Genomic DNA, 18,928 nt, shown 5'->3' on the forward strand with positions numbered 1-18,928 from the left:
TTGTGTAGTTTTAGAAAATTGTATTATTTTACAGAGTAGTTTATTGAGAATGACAAAACTCAAATCTGGAAATACTAGAGGCTAAAATGTGACGATTGGATCAATTAACGGTTTAGAGATAGGTACGAGTACAGGTTGTAGAAAATTAAATTATATTCAAATTTATTAATGATATTGAGTAACAACTTAAAAATGATCAGTTTTACGATTTTTGGCATAACAAATAACAGTTTCCAACTAATTTTGGTGTAGCTCATATTTATTAACATTTATTTTTCAAATACATTTTAACAAATCAATCAATTTTCAAACCTGNCCACTCGAGATATCTCGAGAGATTTTCATAATCGATATAATCGATAATTTTCATTCGAGTAGTCCCATCACTACAAATAATCATCATAGAATTTTATCTATGGTCATAGAGGATACAGGGGATACAGATGTTAGTTACAGGTATTGTATTTACAAAATATCAAATATATTTTTCTTTTTTGACATTCAAGTTCGTATTTTAGGCCCACAGACTTGTTAGGCCAGAGTTCCGTATAAAATACATACAAGACTAATGACTATAGTTCACTTTAGTGAGTTTTATTCATTTTTATTATTCAGTAGTGCGAAGTGGATATATATTTCTAATTAATAATTATTATCAATCATAAAACTATGACTAAGGAAGAAAAATATTCACATCTTCGTAACACTCTGATAGGTATTTCTTGCCGTGATAACGAGTTGAATATTTTAAAACAGCACTTTAGAAATGAAATTTTTTCCGACAGAAGGTACGACAGGATTCATAATCTTATGAATCTTATCAAGATATTAGAAAAACGAGACGTTATAAGCCCTAACGATATCAGCTCCTTAGGATACATTGCAAATGTATTGCAAAATAATGATATAATCGAGCTGATTAATCATTTTAATGTACCTACACAAGCCGAACCAGTTAGGCAAAATGTTGCTGCACCGGTTGAACCCATGAACCAAAATGTTGGCCCTGCAAATAATATTGGTAGAGGTAAGAAGGAATACAATATTTGATATTAGCTTAGAAATCAAACTGTTCTACCTTTATATTTCTCCAAAGTTAAAGGCTGCATCCTATATCGTTTTATTTTTGGCCATATTTTAGTTGCAGGTAAAAGGCTACAAACACTAACCTATCTTTCTCGTTTTAGTTCTACCAGTAATAGACACGGATCCCACAGGAAGGGTGTATGATCTCATCTGTAGAGAAATAGGCCAGAAATGGAAAGATTTTGCAAGAGCTCTAAAAATCGGAGAAGGATATATAGATCAGTTAGAATACCAACACCGCAGTAATATAGAAGAAATAACTCGACAAGTTATCATATACCACAGACAAATTTGTGATCCTCCATATTGGAAATATAAGCTTACGCAAGCACTAGATGAGGCTCGCCGAAAAGATTTAAGTATGAAAGTCCAAGAAATATTTGCCATGTACAGCTCTCTGTAACATATTTTGAACTTTACTCACAATGTGACACGATTTTTAACAGCATTTTTCAATGTAAAAATGCAAATAAGTGAAAAATGCCGTTAAATTTTACTCTCTAACTTCAAGTGTGCTAATTCGGGAGATGATTTGATTATGTGATTGTTACAGGTATGTATCTAGTGTAGTGTATTAATGTATGTGATTATTTGTGTTTATATTCATTGAATCTCCCGACTTAATAAACTAACTATAGTTATATAATATATAATTCTGCTATGGAATTATAATTTGTCTAATATTTAAATGCACCCGTCTGTGTTGCTTTAGATATTAGCTATTATATATATTCATAACTGGTACAAGATGATAAATATGGTTGTAAAACATTAATTTTATTAAGAATGCTGTAATCAAAAATTCTTCATTTTTACTCATAGATTTGGAATGCTTTGATAACCAATTATAGGTTATCTGTTCAGCCCGAAGTTTTGATGCAAATTCACTATATTATTATTATTATTATTATTTTATTATTCTCAATATTGATTGGGAACATTATACAAGGAAACATTTTTAACATAGTTTTTTAATGTGATTTTAATGTAACCGATGAAAATGGTAATAACCACTAAAATTGAGTAGAAATTAGTGATTGGCAGATGCAAGTATTTCTTAGAATCAAGTACTGGGTTCTCGGATACTTCTAAGAATCAAATGATTATCTGAATACAGTGAATCGAGAACCGAGTGCCAAACGAAAGATTGAACGTTGAATGAAGAACGTTTTTATTATATCAAGTTTTGTGCAGAATTATTTAAATTTGCTGCTTTTCAAATACATTTTCCAACAAAGTTTATTATTTCAATGTGTTCTTTCCTTTGCAATAAGTATTTTTAAAATCATAAACAATATGTGGGTAGATGCAGAATATTTGACATTGTTTGTGTTTACGAGTCATCCGTTTATTCAAGTCAATGGTTTTTAATAACCACCGTGGACTAAAAGTATTTCAATTCTTTCGATTTATTCGATACTTACGCTAAGTCAGTAGTTGATTTAAATTCATTCGAATATTTCCCGCACTCGAGAACTCGACACCTCGCATGATATTTTGTAGGTAACCTGGCAACTATCGAGAACTAAAAGTATTTGAGTACTTTCGGCAAGTGTTCGAGAACAGCGAGTGCTTTTAAGAGATTTAAGAATCGGCTGGTACTTTTTTTCATTTGAATTCTCCCATCACTAGTAGAAAGAAGCAAAAGTAAATATTTTGTATCATATTGCTGCCCTCTTTTTCATTTGCTATTTGTATGTATTAATAAAGATTATTTACACCATTTTGGCATACCTAATAATATGAGTCATATATCCAGCAGTTAAAAGGATTATCATGAAATATCTATAAACTGGTTTGCTGTTTAATGATAACTGTTGTGATAATCAGTAGAAAGTTGCAATGTGATTTATTTTTAGTGAAAAATTACTCAACATTTGAGATTTTAATTTAAGCGAAATAATGCAGTGTCAGCTATAGCCTGTTGATAAATTCCTGCAACCTAGCACTTATCTTAACAAAAACAAACAGAATGTATTTCCTAAAAAAAACAAACAGGATACATTTCATTAATAACAGGTCTTTGAATCAATATTTGCTTTAAAAATTTTAGCCAGTTTTTATTTGTCTAGTATGTGTTTATTTTATGTCTACAAAGGATAATTGCAGCAGATAATAGAGACAAGTAGAAATATATAGATCTGAAATAAATAGTATCTTGCATTATTTGAGGATTAGTGTAAGGCTACTTTTATCTGTTTGGTGAAAATTAAAATGGTAATATTTTTATAAGGAAATGTAGGATCTAACTTTTTTTGAAGATGGTTCTAAGCCCACATAGGCATGAACAAATTTTTACCCGTTAACGCCTGAAGGGACATATTTTTTTTTTATTTTTCAACAGCTGCAATGAAAAAATGATCGTAAAAAAATAAAAAAATTAACATTTCCGACATAAAATCATCTGAACTTTCAGAATATGTGATCATATTCCTCAAAAAAGACCGAATTTTTCACTTAAAATTTTTTTTCAAACGATTTCTGCATTGAAATCGGATAAGGATGAAGTGGACTGAAAATATCTTGGCATACGACCCTAAACTTGAAGATGCATGCATCCAAAAAATTTTTTTTGAGGCCTTAGTGACCAAAATGCCGGTTCAAAGGAAAAAACCTCAAAATTTTTAGGATTTTTTTTTTTCTTGAAAATGGTGGAGCTTCCGAAAAAATTTTATAGATAAAGTTGTTAAAATTATGCAAAGAAACCGCTCAAATTTTTGTACAATTTTTTGAGACTCAAATTTGGCTGTTTTTTTAAAATTCCAAAAATTCTGAAAAAATTTGTGTATTCTCATGAATTTCAAGAACTTTTTGTTCTATAAAATTTTTTCTGAAACCCCGTAATTTTTTAATTTTTTTACAATCTTTTTTTTCATTGCCATTGAAAAATGAAAAAAAATACGTCCCTTTAGGCGTTAACGGATTAAATGAAATTTGTTATATTAAAAATATAAATGAATGTGGCCGACGTTGAGATCTCAAGAATGGTTGCATATAAATACCAAATTTTTTAGATACAACCAAGTCCTTTTTTATTTTTTGCGACATTACATTTTCTTTGTAGTTATATCTAATTACATTTTAATTTGATATTAATATTCCATTGTACATATTTTATAGTAATTGTAACTAAAACACATCAAAATTTTGTAAAATATATTTTACACATATTTTATAAGAAATAAAAATGAGTTTCGAGATTTCAGGGTCGGAAATCTTTGTTTTCTTCATAATGAAAGTTCTCTATGTGAGCATAGAAATGATTCTTTAAAAAGTGACATGGTTTCCACGTTCCATTGGTGTTAAGATACTAATTTTTACTAACTTAATTCAGTTTTCAATTTGTTTTATGGCTTTTGACAAAAATATTTGTGATAAAATAAAGTGATACATCACATCAAATGCAGAACATTACAATGGCCTTTTTATAAATTATTCTGAAAGAAAATAGAAGGTGCTCTATGATTTTATTAGGATTATAGGTTTTTTTTATGTTATTGACTTTTGTTTATTTTAAATATATTCAGCTAATTAAAATATATATAAAAAAAATCTTCAAAATTTATTAAAGAAAGTCAATGTTCTTTTATATCAAAAACCTAAGTATGCGAAAGATATCTAACCTCATAGACATGATTCTTAACCTATGATATTGTGGGAAACTACTGCCCTCTGGGAAATATCTAGAGAACAGCTATAGTAATTAACTAAAACAAGAATTGAAAATTATCTTATATATTTAAATATTATTAATCGAAAATCACGAAGCTGACATATCGAAATCATGTAGTCTTTCACAGAAATATCTTACTTTTGTTATTCTGACGTCACCTTTGACACAAAATAACGCATAAATATAGCCACGATAGATAAATTTGAGCTATTTCTACATTTTGACAATTGATTTTAATTGCCTATTTAAGTGGCCACATTTTATATGGAATTAATGAATATTAATAAGAAAATTATACATAAAACACAAAACTTTTGAAAAATTTATATATTGAAATAAAAATATTACCTAAATGTAATACTTAAAATACTTAAATGTTGCTCTTTGTCAAAGGTGATGTTAGAACATGAATTTTATTTTTTTTAAAGATTATTTTATTTCAATATATCAAATTTGTGTTTTTCAAATAAGTCATATTCAGATACATACATCATTTTTAATTTTTACTACCTTTCTACATAACTTGCTTGTAGGTTTTTAATATTAAAAAACATTGACATTTGATAAGATTTTTAGGATTTTTTTTCAATTTATTTTTATATAATAAAATAAAATAAAAGATTGATTGTATTTTAACATTGGGGTCCTTGTTTTTTAATTTTATATTATCGTTTAATTTGTTGTTGATTACTGTAATATATTTATCAAATAAAATGTATTTTTAGACCTTTAATTCATTGTTCTCTATCCCATCCGACACCAAGATCTGGCTACAGTCGTATTCTGATTCATGTATTAATGTTTTTTTAATATTGCAATAATGTACCTACAATTAAAAATTGTAACCAAGTTTAATCGTGTTGAATTTTATTTACTAGTCTTAATCTTTTGTCATAAAAAACAAATAATTTCCTAGGAAAATCAGTTTTTAATTGATATCATTGTACCCAGAAAAAATACTCGAAAGCTGATTTACTATATAGATAACAGATAAGTAGTAGGTCACTTTTGTAAATAAAAGTGTATATCGAATTTAGAGACTAAAAAAAAATATTAAACAGATTCAAATAAATGATAAGTGAATTCAAAATATAAGTATCGTTACCAATATTTTTTGTAGGTATATAGTGTCCCAAATTGTAGGTATATATCAAATGTTACTATGGAACTGAAATTCAAAAAAAAGTCCTTATAACATGGATTGCTTAGTTTCTGAGATACAATTCAAGATGAAATTCCTAAAAATGTTTTTTTTAATATCCAAAATGCCTAAAAATAAACATTAAAATTTGCTTTGTAGGACAGAATAACAAATAAGCTACAGGCTGTTACAAATTCGCATTTCACTACAGAGATCTCAGAAATAATAAGAAATATGAACTAGCTTAAATAGGGGCAAAGTTGCGTAATCAGGGGATCAACATTATGCCTCAAAAATCAAGGCTTAACATGATTAGTCGAAATATTTGAAAAAAACGAAATTTGGGAAATCCCATTTTGTTTCATTTCAGCCTTGTTTGAGGTGATATTGAAAAGAACACATTCTCATGACAATTTTTTGCCCTCTATCGAATGGCATAATCAATTTTTATATGTAACGTTTCATTTTTTTTTGGAGGACTAACATTATGCCTCTAAAAAACCAAGGATAATATGATTAGTTTTCGAAATATTTGAAAAAAAAAACGAAATTTTGGAAATCCACTTTTGTTTCATTTCAACTCTGTTTTGAAAAAAAAACACTTGCTCAGGGCAACTTTTTGCCATGCAATTTTTATATGTAACGTTTCATCTTTGCAGGATCATCAACTTCATATTTTTAAATACGGCCCTAGAAATTCTACATTTTTGCAAACCTTCATGATCCCCAATATACTGTACTGCCTCAGCCCGAATCAGATTCAGACGTTTTGTCTTGAAAAATTCATCTTCAACGTATTCGTTTCAAATTTATCTAAATTTTTTATTTAGATTTCCATGTCTATTGAATTATTATACACTCTAACCGTCATTAGACCCTGTGAAATCCACCTAGTTATTGAAACTATTATACCATTACCTTGTCACACCTAACTCGATAAGTTGTTGCGTCAAAATTAAAACATTACAATTTTAATTTTATTATGACAAATTAATTGTTAAAAATGCATAGGAACACCCAAAACGCCAAACTTTAAAAAACATTTTCGTTTTGGCAAATGTTGAAAAGGAGATAAACGTAATATTATTAGAATTTATTATACTTGTAATCGCAACTGTGAAAGAGCATGTCAGATGTATTTGTATCAACATTCTGAAAAAAATTAAATCAGAATTTGTTTGAATTTTGTGCACTTGAGAAGCCTAGAAATAACTAGAGGCAAGGGATTAAAACTCTAATAATGTTCTAGTGTAATACGTGGTGGTAATAGTTTAAATTTAAATAACTAGGTGGATTTCACAGGATCTAATGACATTTAGAGTGTACGATAATTTAATAAGCATAGAAATCTAAATAAAAAATTTTGATAAATTTGGAACGAATACATCGAAGATTAGTTTTTCGAGACAAAATAATGTGAGGTAAATTTCATCAATTCCTCCATGTTGAAAAAAAATAAATATGAAAATCGTTTCAATATGGCACACTGTATATTTACAAAAAAAATTGTAAATTCTACTTTCACATCCCATATTTCAAAAATTAAACTTTACAAGATCTATGATTAAGAAAACTATTTTCTTTATATTTGTAATATTCTTTTTTATTCTCTCTGTAGACTACAGAACATGAGTTTTCAAAATATCGTCTCGTCTTAAAATTGTTACTTAAAATTTGCAGGTATCTTTTGGTTAAATTGTTTAATATGCAGAATGCACTTAGTTTTTCAATATACAGGGCGTTTGGAAAAGTTAGTACAAAATTTAAGGTGATATAGTAAAAAAAGTTGCTATAAAACATTGGGCTTAAAGGAGTCTTATCATTTGGATATTTTTTGTATAATGAATATAAAAATATGAATGGAAAATATTAATTCTATGGAGGAATGTATTTCTATATTATGCGCTCTAGGAGAATGTGATCGGGACCCTAGTACCTGTTAGTAAATGTAAAATATCGGCGCAAAAAAACGTAGAGGGACAGCCCTTCGACCACCCCAGACAATCGCCCCTTACGCCCTTAGGAAAATACGTCCCCGATTCTATGAAAAAGTGAAAGTAAAAAAGAAACTATACTTCTGAACTCAAATATCCACAAAACCGTAAAATTAAAATTATAAAAGTGATTTTATTAATAATATATAATGAATTTATATATAAATACACAAGGTTAGAAATTACATGTGTTAAAATTATAAAATATATTGTAAACAAGTTATATCTTTTTCTTATAACAAGACAGAAAATCATTCATCAGCAAGAAGAAACAATAAATAATTCCAAAACGAGTATAATAATAAACCATTCAAACTCAAAATTAATTCATTCTAAAAAAAAGAGAATACAAAATACAATTAAAAATAAAGTTAACATTAATCAATATTTAACTCTGAGCTAGGATCATTGTTTAGCCCGCTAAACAGTGTAAGAGTATTTAGAGACTGAACCTGTCTTTTCGATCGTATCTTTATGCACTTGATATCCTAAAATCGTTCTCGACGGTATGCGCAACCTTTCTTTCAATTTCCTTCCTATTTCCAAAACTGCTACACCGTTTTGTGCATCTGAGGTCCAAATTCCTTGAAACATAATTAATATTAAAAAAAGTAACATATAAACGCTTATATTAATAATTTTAACACCCGATGGAATTGTGCACACACTGTTCTCACTTACCTATTTTATCACCTTTCTGCCTGATATTTACAACAGCCCCACAAACTTCATCAGAATTTTCGAAAGCTTCTCCAATTAAGCATAAAATCTTTAACAAAAACACAATTAATTTAATGCAACGATCTCAAAATGTTTAAAAACTTACAATGTCCAACCAATATCGATCCAATTCGTTGGTTCTTTGTTTCCTGTCTAAACTGAGAAGCCACCGACCACCTCTCCTATTAGCTTCATCTTCCCACATGGGTTTGATTCCTTTCTTGAAAAGGGAATAATCAGAGCCTTGTCTCAGTTCACTTGCAGGTTTGATGTGATTGTACAGGCTGAAATGTATCACGTCACTATAACATATAATTAATAATTTGTCTCCAAATACCTCCAAAAATCTTCCACTGTTTGAAACGAAGCAATTTCCTTCTGATTTTGTGCCCACGACTGCGTTCTGTCATTTTCGTAGTACCACAGTGTCCAACAGTTCTGCAGAGGATGTTTTATCGAATAGTCCATTGGAATCTCCAATTCGTTATCGCTCTTTTGGTCGTTTTTTTCGATCTAAAATAAAGTCATTTGTTAAATCAACTTAAGTTTCAAATAACTCACAGCTCACTGTGTCGGAAAAGAGGAGAAAGCACCTAATTCTTAATTTTTTATTGTATTTTACAATATGGCAGTAAATTAAGGGTACTTGGGTTGCCAGAGAAACAGTTATAAAAGAACACAATATTGAAAAAGTCGGGTAACTAGTTATTACAGATGACATTCATGCTATTAGGTTCTAATGTTACATGTATTTTTACCTCATTTTCCACTGAATTCGTAGACATTTTGATAGCCGAACTGCAAGCCTACAAAAGAAAGTTGCAGGTTAACTTAGCCAACACAACATGGATTAGGGAAAGAAATGTCACTAGATTTAGGTTTAGTTACTAACTAGGCCATCATTTTGTGGTTGTTTTAAAATTATGTGATGTGATGAAGTTCTCGGCATTTAATTGTAGCAAAAATTGGCGGGTAAAGATAATAAAAGTATTTAAGAAATTAGTTTGTTTAACTTACGGTCATGTCTGGAATATATACTTAATTTAAAATACTGCAGTATAATGCAAGTATTTGACAGCATAACAAAATGAAATCTGTCATGTTTGTTGCTAAGAAATTTTATATTAAATGAATGGTTAAAATAATCATTGGAAAATCTTGAAAATGTCTATATTTCACAAGTTATTTTATGAAAATTTAGGATTTATATAAAGAATTTTAACTTACTTAAAACAATAAAATCACTTGAAACTGATAATATACAATATGCCTGTTTGTTATTGTTAATTTCGGGAAAGAAAGCTTTTCTCAAGAATTTTCTAAATAAATTGTTCCTATTTAATACCTGATATACCTGGATATACCTACATTGGATATTTGCAATTACAAAAACAGTAAACAAATGCAATAAGTTTTTATATAGGAGGAAGAAATAAAATAATACCTACTTAAATTAAAAAAAACATATCTCTTTCGTTTACTTTGAAAAAGTACCTATATGTATACTTCTTAACGTGTACTATTTTAAATTTTTTACCTATAGATTGAGTATTTGAGAAATTGATGGAATAACTATTATAGATATGGAAGAGAATTTAGCGTGCATTCTTCATCAAGGTAAGAACCATAATTATGTTAATATTTTATATTTAGCACTTTTATCGAAATGTTGAATAATAATGTTAAAATAAAAAAACAAAAACAAAAAACTTCGTACTAATTTATGAATATGAAAAAGTAAAAGTGATATTTATATATAGACCTGGCGGGATCTGTTTTGGTGTAGGTACTTTAGATGTTTTATATACATAGTATCGCTAATTTTTGCTTTAATGGCTCCAAAATGATATAACAAAACATAATTTCACTATGTGCGCGCTTCAAAATGTGTGCTAAACTTATTAAACAAATGGTGAAACAGTTGGAAAAAATTCCATTTTTTTTCTCTTTTTTTCAACACAGTTCAAAAACTATTCATTTTAGAGAAAATTTCTTAATTAATTATACGTTTCAAATAAAAAAATACAACATAATTTTTGCAAATATAGCAAAAACAAAAAAAGTGAAAAAATCACAATACTTTTGCGATTTTTTTAAAAGTACTTATAGGTAGGCCAAACTTGGCCAAAAAATGTTTTTAATATAATAAAACATCACACCAATTTTCGTTAAAATCGGTTCCATAGTTTTCGAATAATAATTTTGCAATCCAAATTTTTGAAAAAAAATTGAAATTTTTGCAAATTGAGCTGAGCCTAAATTAAAACTTCTAGATACTTTATCAGATAAAAAAGGCCACTCAAACTTTAAAATTCATTATAATTATTTTTTTTAATTATGGTTTTAAAGTACTCGGAAAGACGCTTCTTTGAAAAAAAAAACGTGGTGATTCGTTAAATTGGTTCCAGGGTTATACCTATATATAGTCGATCGAAGTTGACCGGCATTTGTGGCGTAACTACGAGGTCTGGAGGGCTGTTTTTTAAACAAATATTTTGTCATTCCGAGTACTTTCCGGAACTGAATTTGTAAAACTTGCGCCTTTGTGCAACCCATATAAAATGTCGATTAAATTAAAACTATTGGACCGAGCATGAAATTTAGGAAAAATGTATGGGAGGTAGTGGTGGGAGGTCGAGAGCTCGGCTACTAATTTTGATTATCTCGGCTTCTAGTGGTGCGATTTTGATGTTTTCTTTTTAATCGATGTCTCGCGAGCTGAAAAGTTCAAATATCGCATTTTCAAATGCGAATTATTGTTAATTATCGACCTGGTCTACTACTCGATTTACCGGTAAAATTACTAATTTATTATTATTAACCGTGTTAACGATAATTATCTCTCTAATTAATGATCTGTCTTGATGTGGCCAGTGAATATAGTGCATATAGTAAGGTAATTAAAGAGCTTTCTGCATTGTGATACAGATACCTAGTAACAGTAGTGAGAGTGGCATATAAAACCATATCCATGACAGACTATGGGGAAAATGACACAACCTAATTATCTAAAGTAAAAATTGTCTAAGATTAGAAAACTGGTAAACATAGGTTTTTGGGGTCGCTGATTACTATATTGATATTTAAAATTACGAAAAATAATTAGTCTACCAAAATGTTTGCAGTTTTTTATAAACTTTAAGTAATATCTACTTGGTTTCTTGTTTTGGAATTGAATACATACAGGGTGTCCCGAAATTCATGCAACAAAATTTGGTCATAGATTCTTAAGACAAATTTAGGGAACCCGTATTTTTTCTTTTTGCCAACTGGCCCCCTCTTTCAGAGGTACAGCCTCCTGAAGTCTGCCCCTAAGAAGTCTTTTTTATATCTCAATATCATGTACGAGAATCACTAAATTTGGTACACAGTGGTTTTATGACATGTGGAATCTTACAGTGCTACGCTTTTTGCCGAGAAACCCCCTTAAGACACTTTTTCGTGGGCTCCCTTGTCTTTGGAACCAGAAAAATATGGTCGCAAATTTGATTTTTTTTTTAAATTATTAGTTTGCTAGTCATTGAATTTAGAAACTTTTTTGTTTCTTGATATTTTTTTCGTAAAACGCAATGTTTTTGAGGAAAATGGCGAATCACGATATGCATTCGATCACATTTTGACATTTTTCTCGAAAACATTGCTTTTTACGAAAAAAGTATAAAGAGACAAAAAAAGTTTCTAAATTTAATGGTTTTCTACTGGACTGATAATTTTTAAGAAATTTAAATATGCGACCAAATTTTTTTGGCTCCAAAGACAAGGGGGCCTACGAAAAATTGTCTTAAGGGGGTTCCCCGCCAAAAAACATAGCACCATCAGATTCCACATGTCATCAAACCCCTGTGTACCAAATTTAGTGATTCTCGTACAACAGGGTTCTGAGGTATAAAAAAAGATTATTCTTAGGGGCGGACTTCAGGGGGCTGTAACACCGAAAGAGGGGGCTACTTGGTAAAAATAAAAAATAAGGGTCCCCGAAATTTGTCTTAAGAATCTGTGACCTAATTTTGTTGCATGAATTTCGGGACACCCTGTATAGGATTTTGTTGTCGCTGATAATGGATTTTATATTAAAATTGACGAAAAATTATTTTTTCCCTAAAATTAATGCAAATTTTGTGCAAACTTTATATGTACTTGGTTTCCTGTTTTGAAATACCTAAATATTAGGTTATAATTTCGAAAATAAATACAGGGTGTTCCTAAATAAGTATCGCAACAGAAAACTGTAAATTCCTCTTTAAAAAGAAAAAAAAAATTCCTCCATTTTTCTCTCCGGGCTTTCGTTTTCGAGATACACGGTGTCAAAGCTTTAATTTTTATTTTAGTTTTTTTGCCAATATCTTAGGAACCGTTTGAACTACACGACTGAGCTTTTGTACACACATTACCACTATTAATAGCTACTGTTTCGCACCCTTCTCGAATTCATTGGACGTGCCAGTGGTGGAGATTTTAAGGTATCGTAAGGGTTTTCCCCCCTAACTTTTACGCCACTGGAAAAATTGACATTTGACAGCACATTCTAGAGCACCAATGAATTTTACACAAAAAGAGTTCTCTTGGTTCATTGCTCTAAAGTCAACCGTTTTCAAGAAAAATGACTTCTTATGAACATAAACAAACATTTTGCTAACGTTTCGAAAATCTTTTGTAATTCAAAAAATAGGTAGTAATAATTAATAATTTTAACGAAATATAGGTATATCCGACTGCCGTTTCAAGAATACTTTTAATTTTAGATACTTTCCAATTTCGATATTATTGTAGACATTCAAAGTAGCTCTGAGCATCTTTAACACCTTTGCTTAATTCAGAAAAATATACCAATAGTACATTTTCTGAAAAAGACAATGTTATTTCCAGTCAATATTTCCAATCAATAATTTTTTATGTGTTTGCCGATACCTACATCTTCAATTTTTTTTGGAAATAAATTACACTCTATCTACTTTGCTGATTCAATAATTTCTAGCAGAGTTAATGTGAATGTTTTCATCTCAAATAATAAATAGTTATTTTTATGTATTTAAATAGGAACAATATGGCGATTACTGTGCACCTAATAAGTTATTTACTTAATAACGCTCCTCCCGTAGCCACCACAGATGACTTGATGAAATTATTATTATTCATGAAAGAAGTACCATACAATTTTAATAGTATAAAATAAATAGCTTTGTTTGCTATTATGACAAAATTAAAATTCATTGGCGAAAAAAATATGTGTGTAACTTGGCAGTAAAGTAGATTTAATGCCTTGGCTGCTTTAATAGACTCGGCTACGCCTCGTCTATTAAATAAGAGCCTAGGCATTAAATCTTGTACTTTACTTCCTAGTTAAACAAATAACTAGTTTTTAAATTGTTTTAACTAAAAATATCTGTAATTGTGTCCTACCTTATATTTGGATTCTTGTGTCAGGGCGGCTGTTCACTTAAATAAATAAATAAATTACTACTGACTTATTTCACCTCATCCTCCGCAATTACTTAAAAGAAAATTCTCCATTAAGTGTGAAGACAGACCCAACAACTGTGCGGTGTGGAACCGCTGAAAGAAAGCCTGGAAGAAAATCCAGTTTTTTTTCCTATCCGACCCATTTCGCAGCGGAAAAATAAAATATTTTAAAGGCCTTTTGTGCCAGAAAAAAGAATAGCGCCCGCAAACTTCAAAGTGAATGGGGTCGAGAGCGCGCGCAATGGTCAAACCGAAAACGGCGCGTATATAAATGCAAAGACGCCCGCGTCGCCTTCAGTAGTCGACGCGTCGCGACGCGAATTTCACCACCGCCCCCACGGCCGCTCCAGGGTAGCAGCAAAGTTCTCGTGCCAGACGGCAGCACACCACTGTATGTTTAAGGCTAGCGATTTTGAATCCTGGCATGTTTATAGGGGTAGGATTGCGTGTATATGCATGAGTAGTTCTTTTATGGCGATGGGATAGAGCGTTCTCGAGTCTCTAGAACAATAAAAGTTCATTGTAAAAGTAGATTGTAGTGGGTTGATGTTAAATGCACGATTTTTTTTTAAATAATATTTATTGTCCTTGTCAAAAACCAATACGAAAAATATAAAATAGATCTAAATACGTCTATAATTACACTTACAATTCACATAACATCTGAAAACCTTATATTCATATAAATATGCTAAAATTCAACAAAAACGTTCTCAAAAGAACGTGTGTTTAGAAAATTTTTGATTTATCCAGGAAGTTTATTATAAAATTTAATACCGTTGTAAATTGGGCATAATTTCATTTGTTGTAATCGTGTAATATATATGGAATTAAGAGTAAATTTATTTGGGGCTGCGATCGTAAATGTTATGAATTGATTGAAGGTCATGGAAACATTTTCAGACAATTCGTTGCTGCATAGAACAGTACATACCTATGTAAATATTCATATATGTTAAAGTGTTATATCACAATATGTTAATCATTAATTGTTCTTTTGTATTTTGACACCTGTGAAAAATATTTAAAAATCACTTAAACAATTACCTTTATAAAAACTAGTTTAACTTAACCAAAATAAAAGTAGACAAATGAAAAAATTTACATTACATTTCGTATAAGGTGTTTACTTTTCGAAAAATCAAACTGAGAATCATGTTAATTAAGTTTTACAGTTTTTTGTTTGTTTAGCTACTTCCATAGCTAGAGATGTCAGCAGTGTATATTAATACTTTTAATACATATACAGGGTGATTCACAAACGGTGACCAACATTTTAAATTTTTTGAATTAATTTAAAAACTAGTATGTGAAATAATTTGAAATTGGGCACATATATTTATGTAAACATTGTCCAAAGTCTGAGTGGCATATTTTTCTAAATAAAATGGTACGTCACTGCTTTACGGTAACAATCATATTTTCGGATTCTTTCAATTCTCTACAAATTACTAGTCTCTTTTTCGAAAAAAGCCTGATTTTCAAGAAAAACTTAAAAAACGAACTGAAAACACCGGACCTTTTTGTATTTTTTATTTATCTGCATTTTTCAGTGTTAGATTTTTTGTCAGGCAAAATTATTTTCATAAAAATAACCATGATCCATTTGAGGAAAGGGTTTATTTTACTAAATTTTAATTTTTTTTTCACAAGTGGCCAAATACCCAAAAAATAAAGAAAAAAACGAAAACCAATAAATAGCTTCAGACAATATAAATCTATTTACCTCGAACGTAAAAACATGTAATTTTCCAATAAACTTTTTGTAAATATTTTGTTTCAATTAAAATATTCAGAATAATGTATTATTTTCTCTTTCTAAAGTGGATTTAATTATTTGTTATTATTATCCAGAAACATATTTAATTTCTCAATCGAAAAAGGCCAAACTGCAAAAATCTCGTCTGTTCTCCACTAAATGGTGGTATTTTTATTTAAATTGTTAACATAATTTTTTTCTAAAAAATTCATAAGGATATTACTTAAAATTGTTGAAATTGCCATACCGAAATCTTGTCGATAAAATTTATTATTTAATTGAAAATGGGTATGTAATTTTTATACCTATTAGTTATTATTATTTAATGACATTAGTAAGTAGACCAATCATATCAATATTTGCCATAATATCAGTCTTCTATATTAATTAATTAATATTAAAATCAATTAAAGAAAGTTTCCGAATATATATTTACTTTTTTAATGTACAAATCCCAATGTTTATTAAGAAGTTTGATAATAATTAAAAAAAATATATCCAATTTATTACAAGAAGAATTAATGGAATTACCTACCTAATTAATTATTGGTCTTAATGGGAAGTAACATTCATGATTTTTTTCAAATAATATATAAAAGTGAGGTGGTTTACTTAAAGCGAATTTATGTTTTTTCCTCATCTGAAAATTGTTATTTGTATTTATATAATTGCAAAAATCGAGGTAAAAATTGAAATGTCATATATTGTTGAATTCAGAAAATGTCTTTACAAGATGAAAAAATATATATAACTTCATTTAAAAAGAAATGACAATCGCCTGTCACTGCATGCCATAACTCTGTTTTATGTAATCTTTTAAAATGTTATATTTCCAGCCTTTGCATTTAATTTTTAAGTTCTTTCGAGCATCAGCTGTTCTTAATATTTTATAATACATTTGTCTTTATGCTTCAAAAAAATTAATATAAGAGGAATAGATCAGTGTCTGCCTTGATGTGTTAGAATAATGTTGTCACAAATTATTCTATTCTGTAATGTTTGTAGACTAGCTAGTTACGTAAAAGATGATATGAAAAGTGAAATTTTTGAAAATACGTATATTTGTCCAGTTTTATAAAAAGAAATAGTTGTTTGTAATTTTTAGAAGTCATGCCATATTTATTTTTATTGGGGAATTTTATTAGGATCATAAATTTACCAGAATCTGTTTGACGAAAGTTTGATTTCATTTTTATTATGTATGATGCCTTATAAATAGATTTTGGTCGATAAGTTAACTTCGTAAATATTATGTCAAAATCCTGTCTTGATATACAAGGGCAGTAATTTCTTTGAATACTCTTACTAAATTTAAATTACTTATATTGTAAAACCTTGTATTGTTGCTACAATAAAATTTTTTAAATAAATAACTTCTTATACTCAAAAGTGTCAGTCAAGTCAGTTCTATAAATAAAGTCAGTTCTATAAATTTAGTTTTGCTTAATTAAAAATATCTCACACTATGAAATGGATAATTCTTCACGAGTATACAATTTGTCGCTGTAAACTCTCTGTTTTCATTTTAAGTAAAAGACCTTTGAAATCTAAATTAGATAGCATTTTGAAACGTAAAAATATGTAGGTATATAAAATCAACCCCTTGACTGATTCTTTTGGCGTAAGGCGTTATTAATTTAAAATTTTTAATTAATACATAATTAACTGTATTAATATTACTGATATAATAATTTTAAAAAGTAACTTAATACCACAAATAAATAATTATATAAAACACAATATATTCCATACAGGTATTAATATTATCTTCATTTTCTCTGTCCCTATCTCTTTCTGTTCCACTGAAGCCACAAAATTTGGGAATTTCCTTAATGAACTTATCAAATTTTATTCTACGAAACAAGAAGTTTAATTTTCAAATGAAATGATAGTGACTCACATACTAAATAATTTAGTTCGTCACTGCAATATATTGAATCAATACTTCTTAAGAATTTTCAATCTACCTTTTATTTTATAATAATTTTAAATATCTAAAAATATGGATTAATTATTATTATTTTTAAATGATTTTCGACATCAAAGAACTAGTTGAATTCTAAATACCTAATTTGTAACCTCTTAATGATTTGAGAAAAGTAAATAATAAAAGAATGCGTATGCAGTGCCGACTTTTTGCGGACACTGTAGCAACTCGGAAACCATAAAATATAAATAACGAGCTTCGAAACCTTTGACCTTTTTCATTTTAGAGTCGTCCTTATATTTCCCTTGGAACGGAAACAGTCTCGATAGTATTCGGGAGATGACCTTCCCATATATTTAATGGCTATTGACAACTATCGCTTTTAGTTCTTCTACAGATTCCCTTCCATTTGTTATCTCCCCCTATACGTGCGATAAACTAATCCTGGGAATAACCCCAAGTGGGAATACGTGGACCGTTCTGCCGGATAAAAGTACCAGTATTGCTGAGTAACGCAATTCCGTCGAATTGGAATTACGACTTATGATATTTATCTGTTTAAAAGGTGTACTATACAATGTATTTTCTCGCGAAGGATCCCTTTAAAATTTTGATAAAATGCTATTTCCTGAGACTTTGTCATGAATTTTGGAGGTTGTCTTAGACCAAAATGACTTTAATTAACCAAGGATCTAACTGGTTTTCAGATACGGGACTTTGAAGTTTCAAAAAAATGTATCACATTAATTTCGGTCGATAGCCGCACGGTATAAGGCGTCAGTACTTAAATCAATGTGTGCTATCTGCCCGGGTTTCGAATCCCGCGGCCGGTAGACCGTAGATTAGCTATGCTTGTGCGGAGGATTGGCCCCCTCTGGGCAGGTATGGTAGGGTGGAAAAATGTTGGCTTGGGTCAATGTGAGAGATTGACACCGGTTGGCATTTGACCACCCCCCCTAATTAATGAGGTTTTCCAGGTTTCCCTCATTCCTGCACTGAATGGTGGTTAGGGCCTACCAACATAAGTCGTTCCTGGGCGCAAATGCGGCCTGCTTAATAATAATATGCCGCCTCCTCTCCCGCACAAGTCTCCGACTTCTGGACTAATTCTTGTAGTTAGAATGAGGAGTAGAGATATTATTATTAATTCAAATTAATTAATAAATAT

At 29.5% G+C, this 18,928-nt stretch overlaps 2 protein-coding genes across 2 annotated transcripts; one reads left to right on the plus strand and one right to left on the minus strand.

The window, feature by feature from the left end:
- The first annotated feature begins 380 nt into the window (after positions 1–380).
- Positions 381–5,614, plus strand: LOC108915819 (fas-associated death domain protein). The gene is made up of 3 exons (XM_018721962.2): positions 381–456; positions 519–1,027; positions 1,188–5,614. The coding sequence occupies exons 2-3, from the start codon at positions 670–672 to the stop codon at positions 1,487–1,489; spliced, it is 660 nt and encodes a 219-aa protein (XP_018577478.1). The 5' UTR covers positions 381–456; positions 519–669; the 3' UTR covers positions 1,490–5,614.
- Positions 5,615–8,173: 2,559 nt separating this feature from the next.
- LOC108915843 (eukaryotic translation initiation factor 4E-1A-like) lies at positions 8,174–9,457 on the minus strand. The gene is made up of 5 exons (XM_018721990.1): positions 9,373–9,457; positions 8,952–9,127; positions 8,721–8,898; positions 8,576–8,663; positions 8,174–8,478 (listed from the first exon to the last, which is right to left on the minus strand). Exons 1-5 carry the CDS (start codon positions 9,397–9,399, stop codon positions 8,315–8,317), a joined length of 633 nt encoding a protein of 210 aa, XP_018577506.1. The 5' UTR covers positions 9,400–9,457; the 3' UTR covers positions 8,174–8,314.
- Positions 9,458–18,928: the final 9,471 nt, after the last annotated feature.

Source organism: Anoplophora glabripennis, unplaced genomic scaffold (assembly GCF_000390285.2).
Source record: "Anoplophora glabripennis isolate ALB-LARVAE unplaced genomic scaffold, Agla_2.0 scaffold36, whole genome shotgun sequence".
In the NCBI taxonomy this organism is placed as follows: Eukaryota; Metazoa; Arthropoda; class Insecta; order Coleoptera; family Cerambycidae; genus Anoplophora; species Anoplophora glabripennis.

Bases quoted from the DNA above. Each gene is read 5' to 3' on its own strand.
- LOC108915819 (XM_018721962.2), top strand. From the start codon at position 670: ATGACTAAGGAAGAAAAATATTCACATCTTCGTAACACTCTGATAGGT. The intron at 1,028-1,187 runs GTAAGAAGGAAT...TTCTCGTTTTAG, and splicing joins TGCAAATAATATTGGTAGAG to TTCTACCAGTAATAGACACG.
- LOC108915843 (XM_018721990.1), bottom strand. From the start codon at position 9,399: ATGTCTACGAATTCAGTGGAAAATGAG. The intron at 8,899-8,951 runs GTATTTGGAGAC...GATACATTTCAG, and splicing joins ACAGTGGAAGATTTTTGGAG to CCTGTACAATCACATCAAAC. The intron at 8,479-8,575 runs GTAAGTGAGAAC...TTATGTTTCAAG, and splicing joins GCAGAAAGGTGATAAAATAG to GAATTTGGACCTCAGATGCA.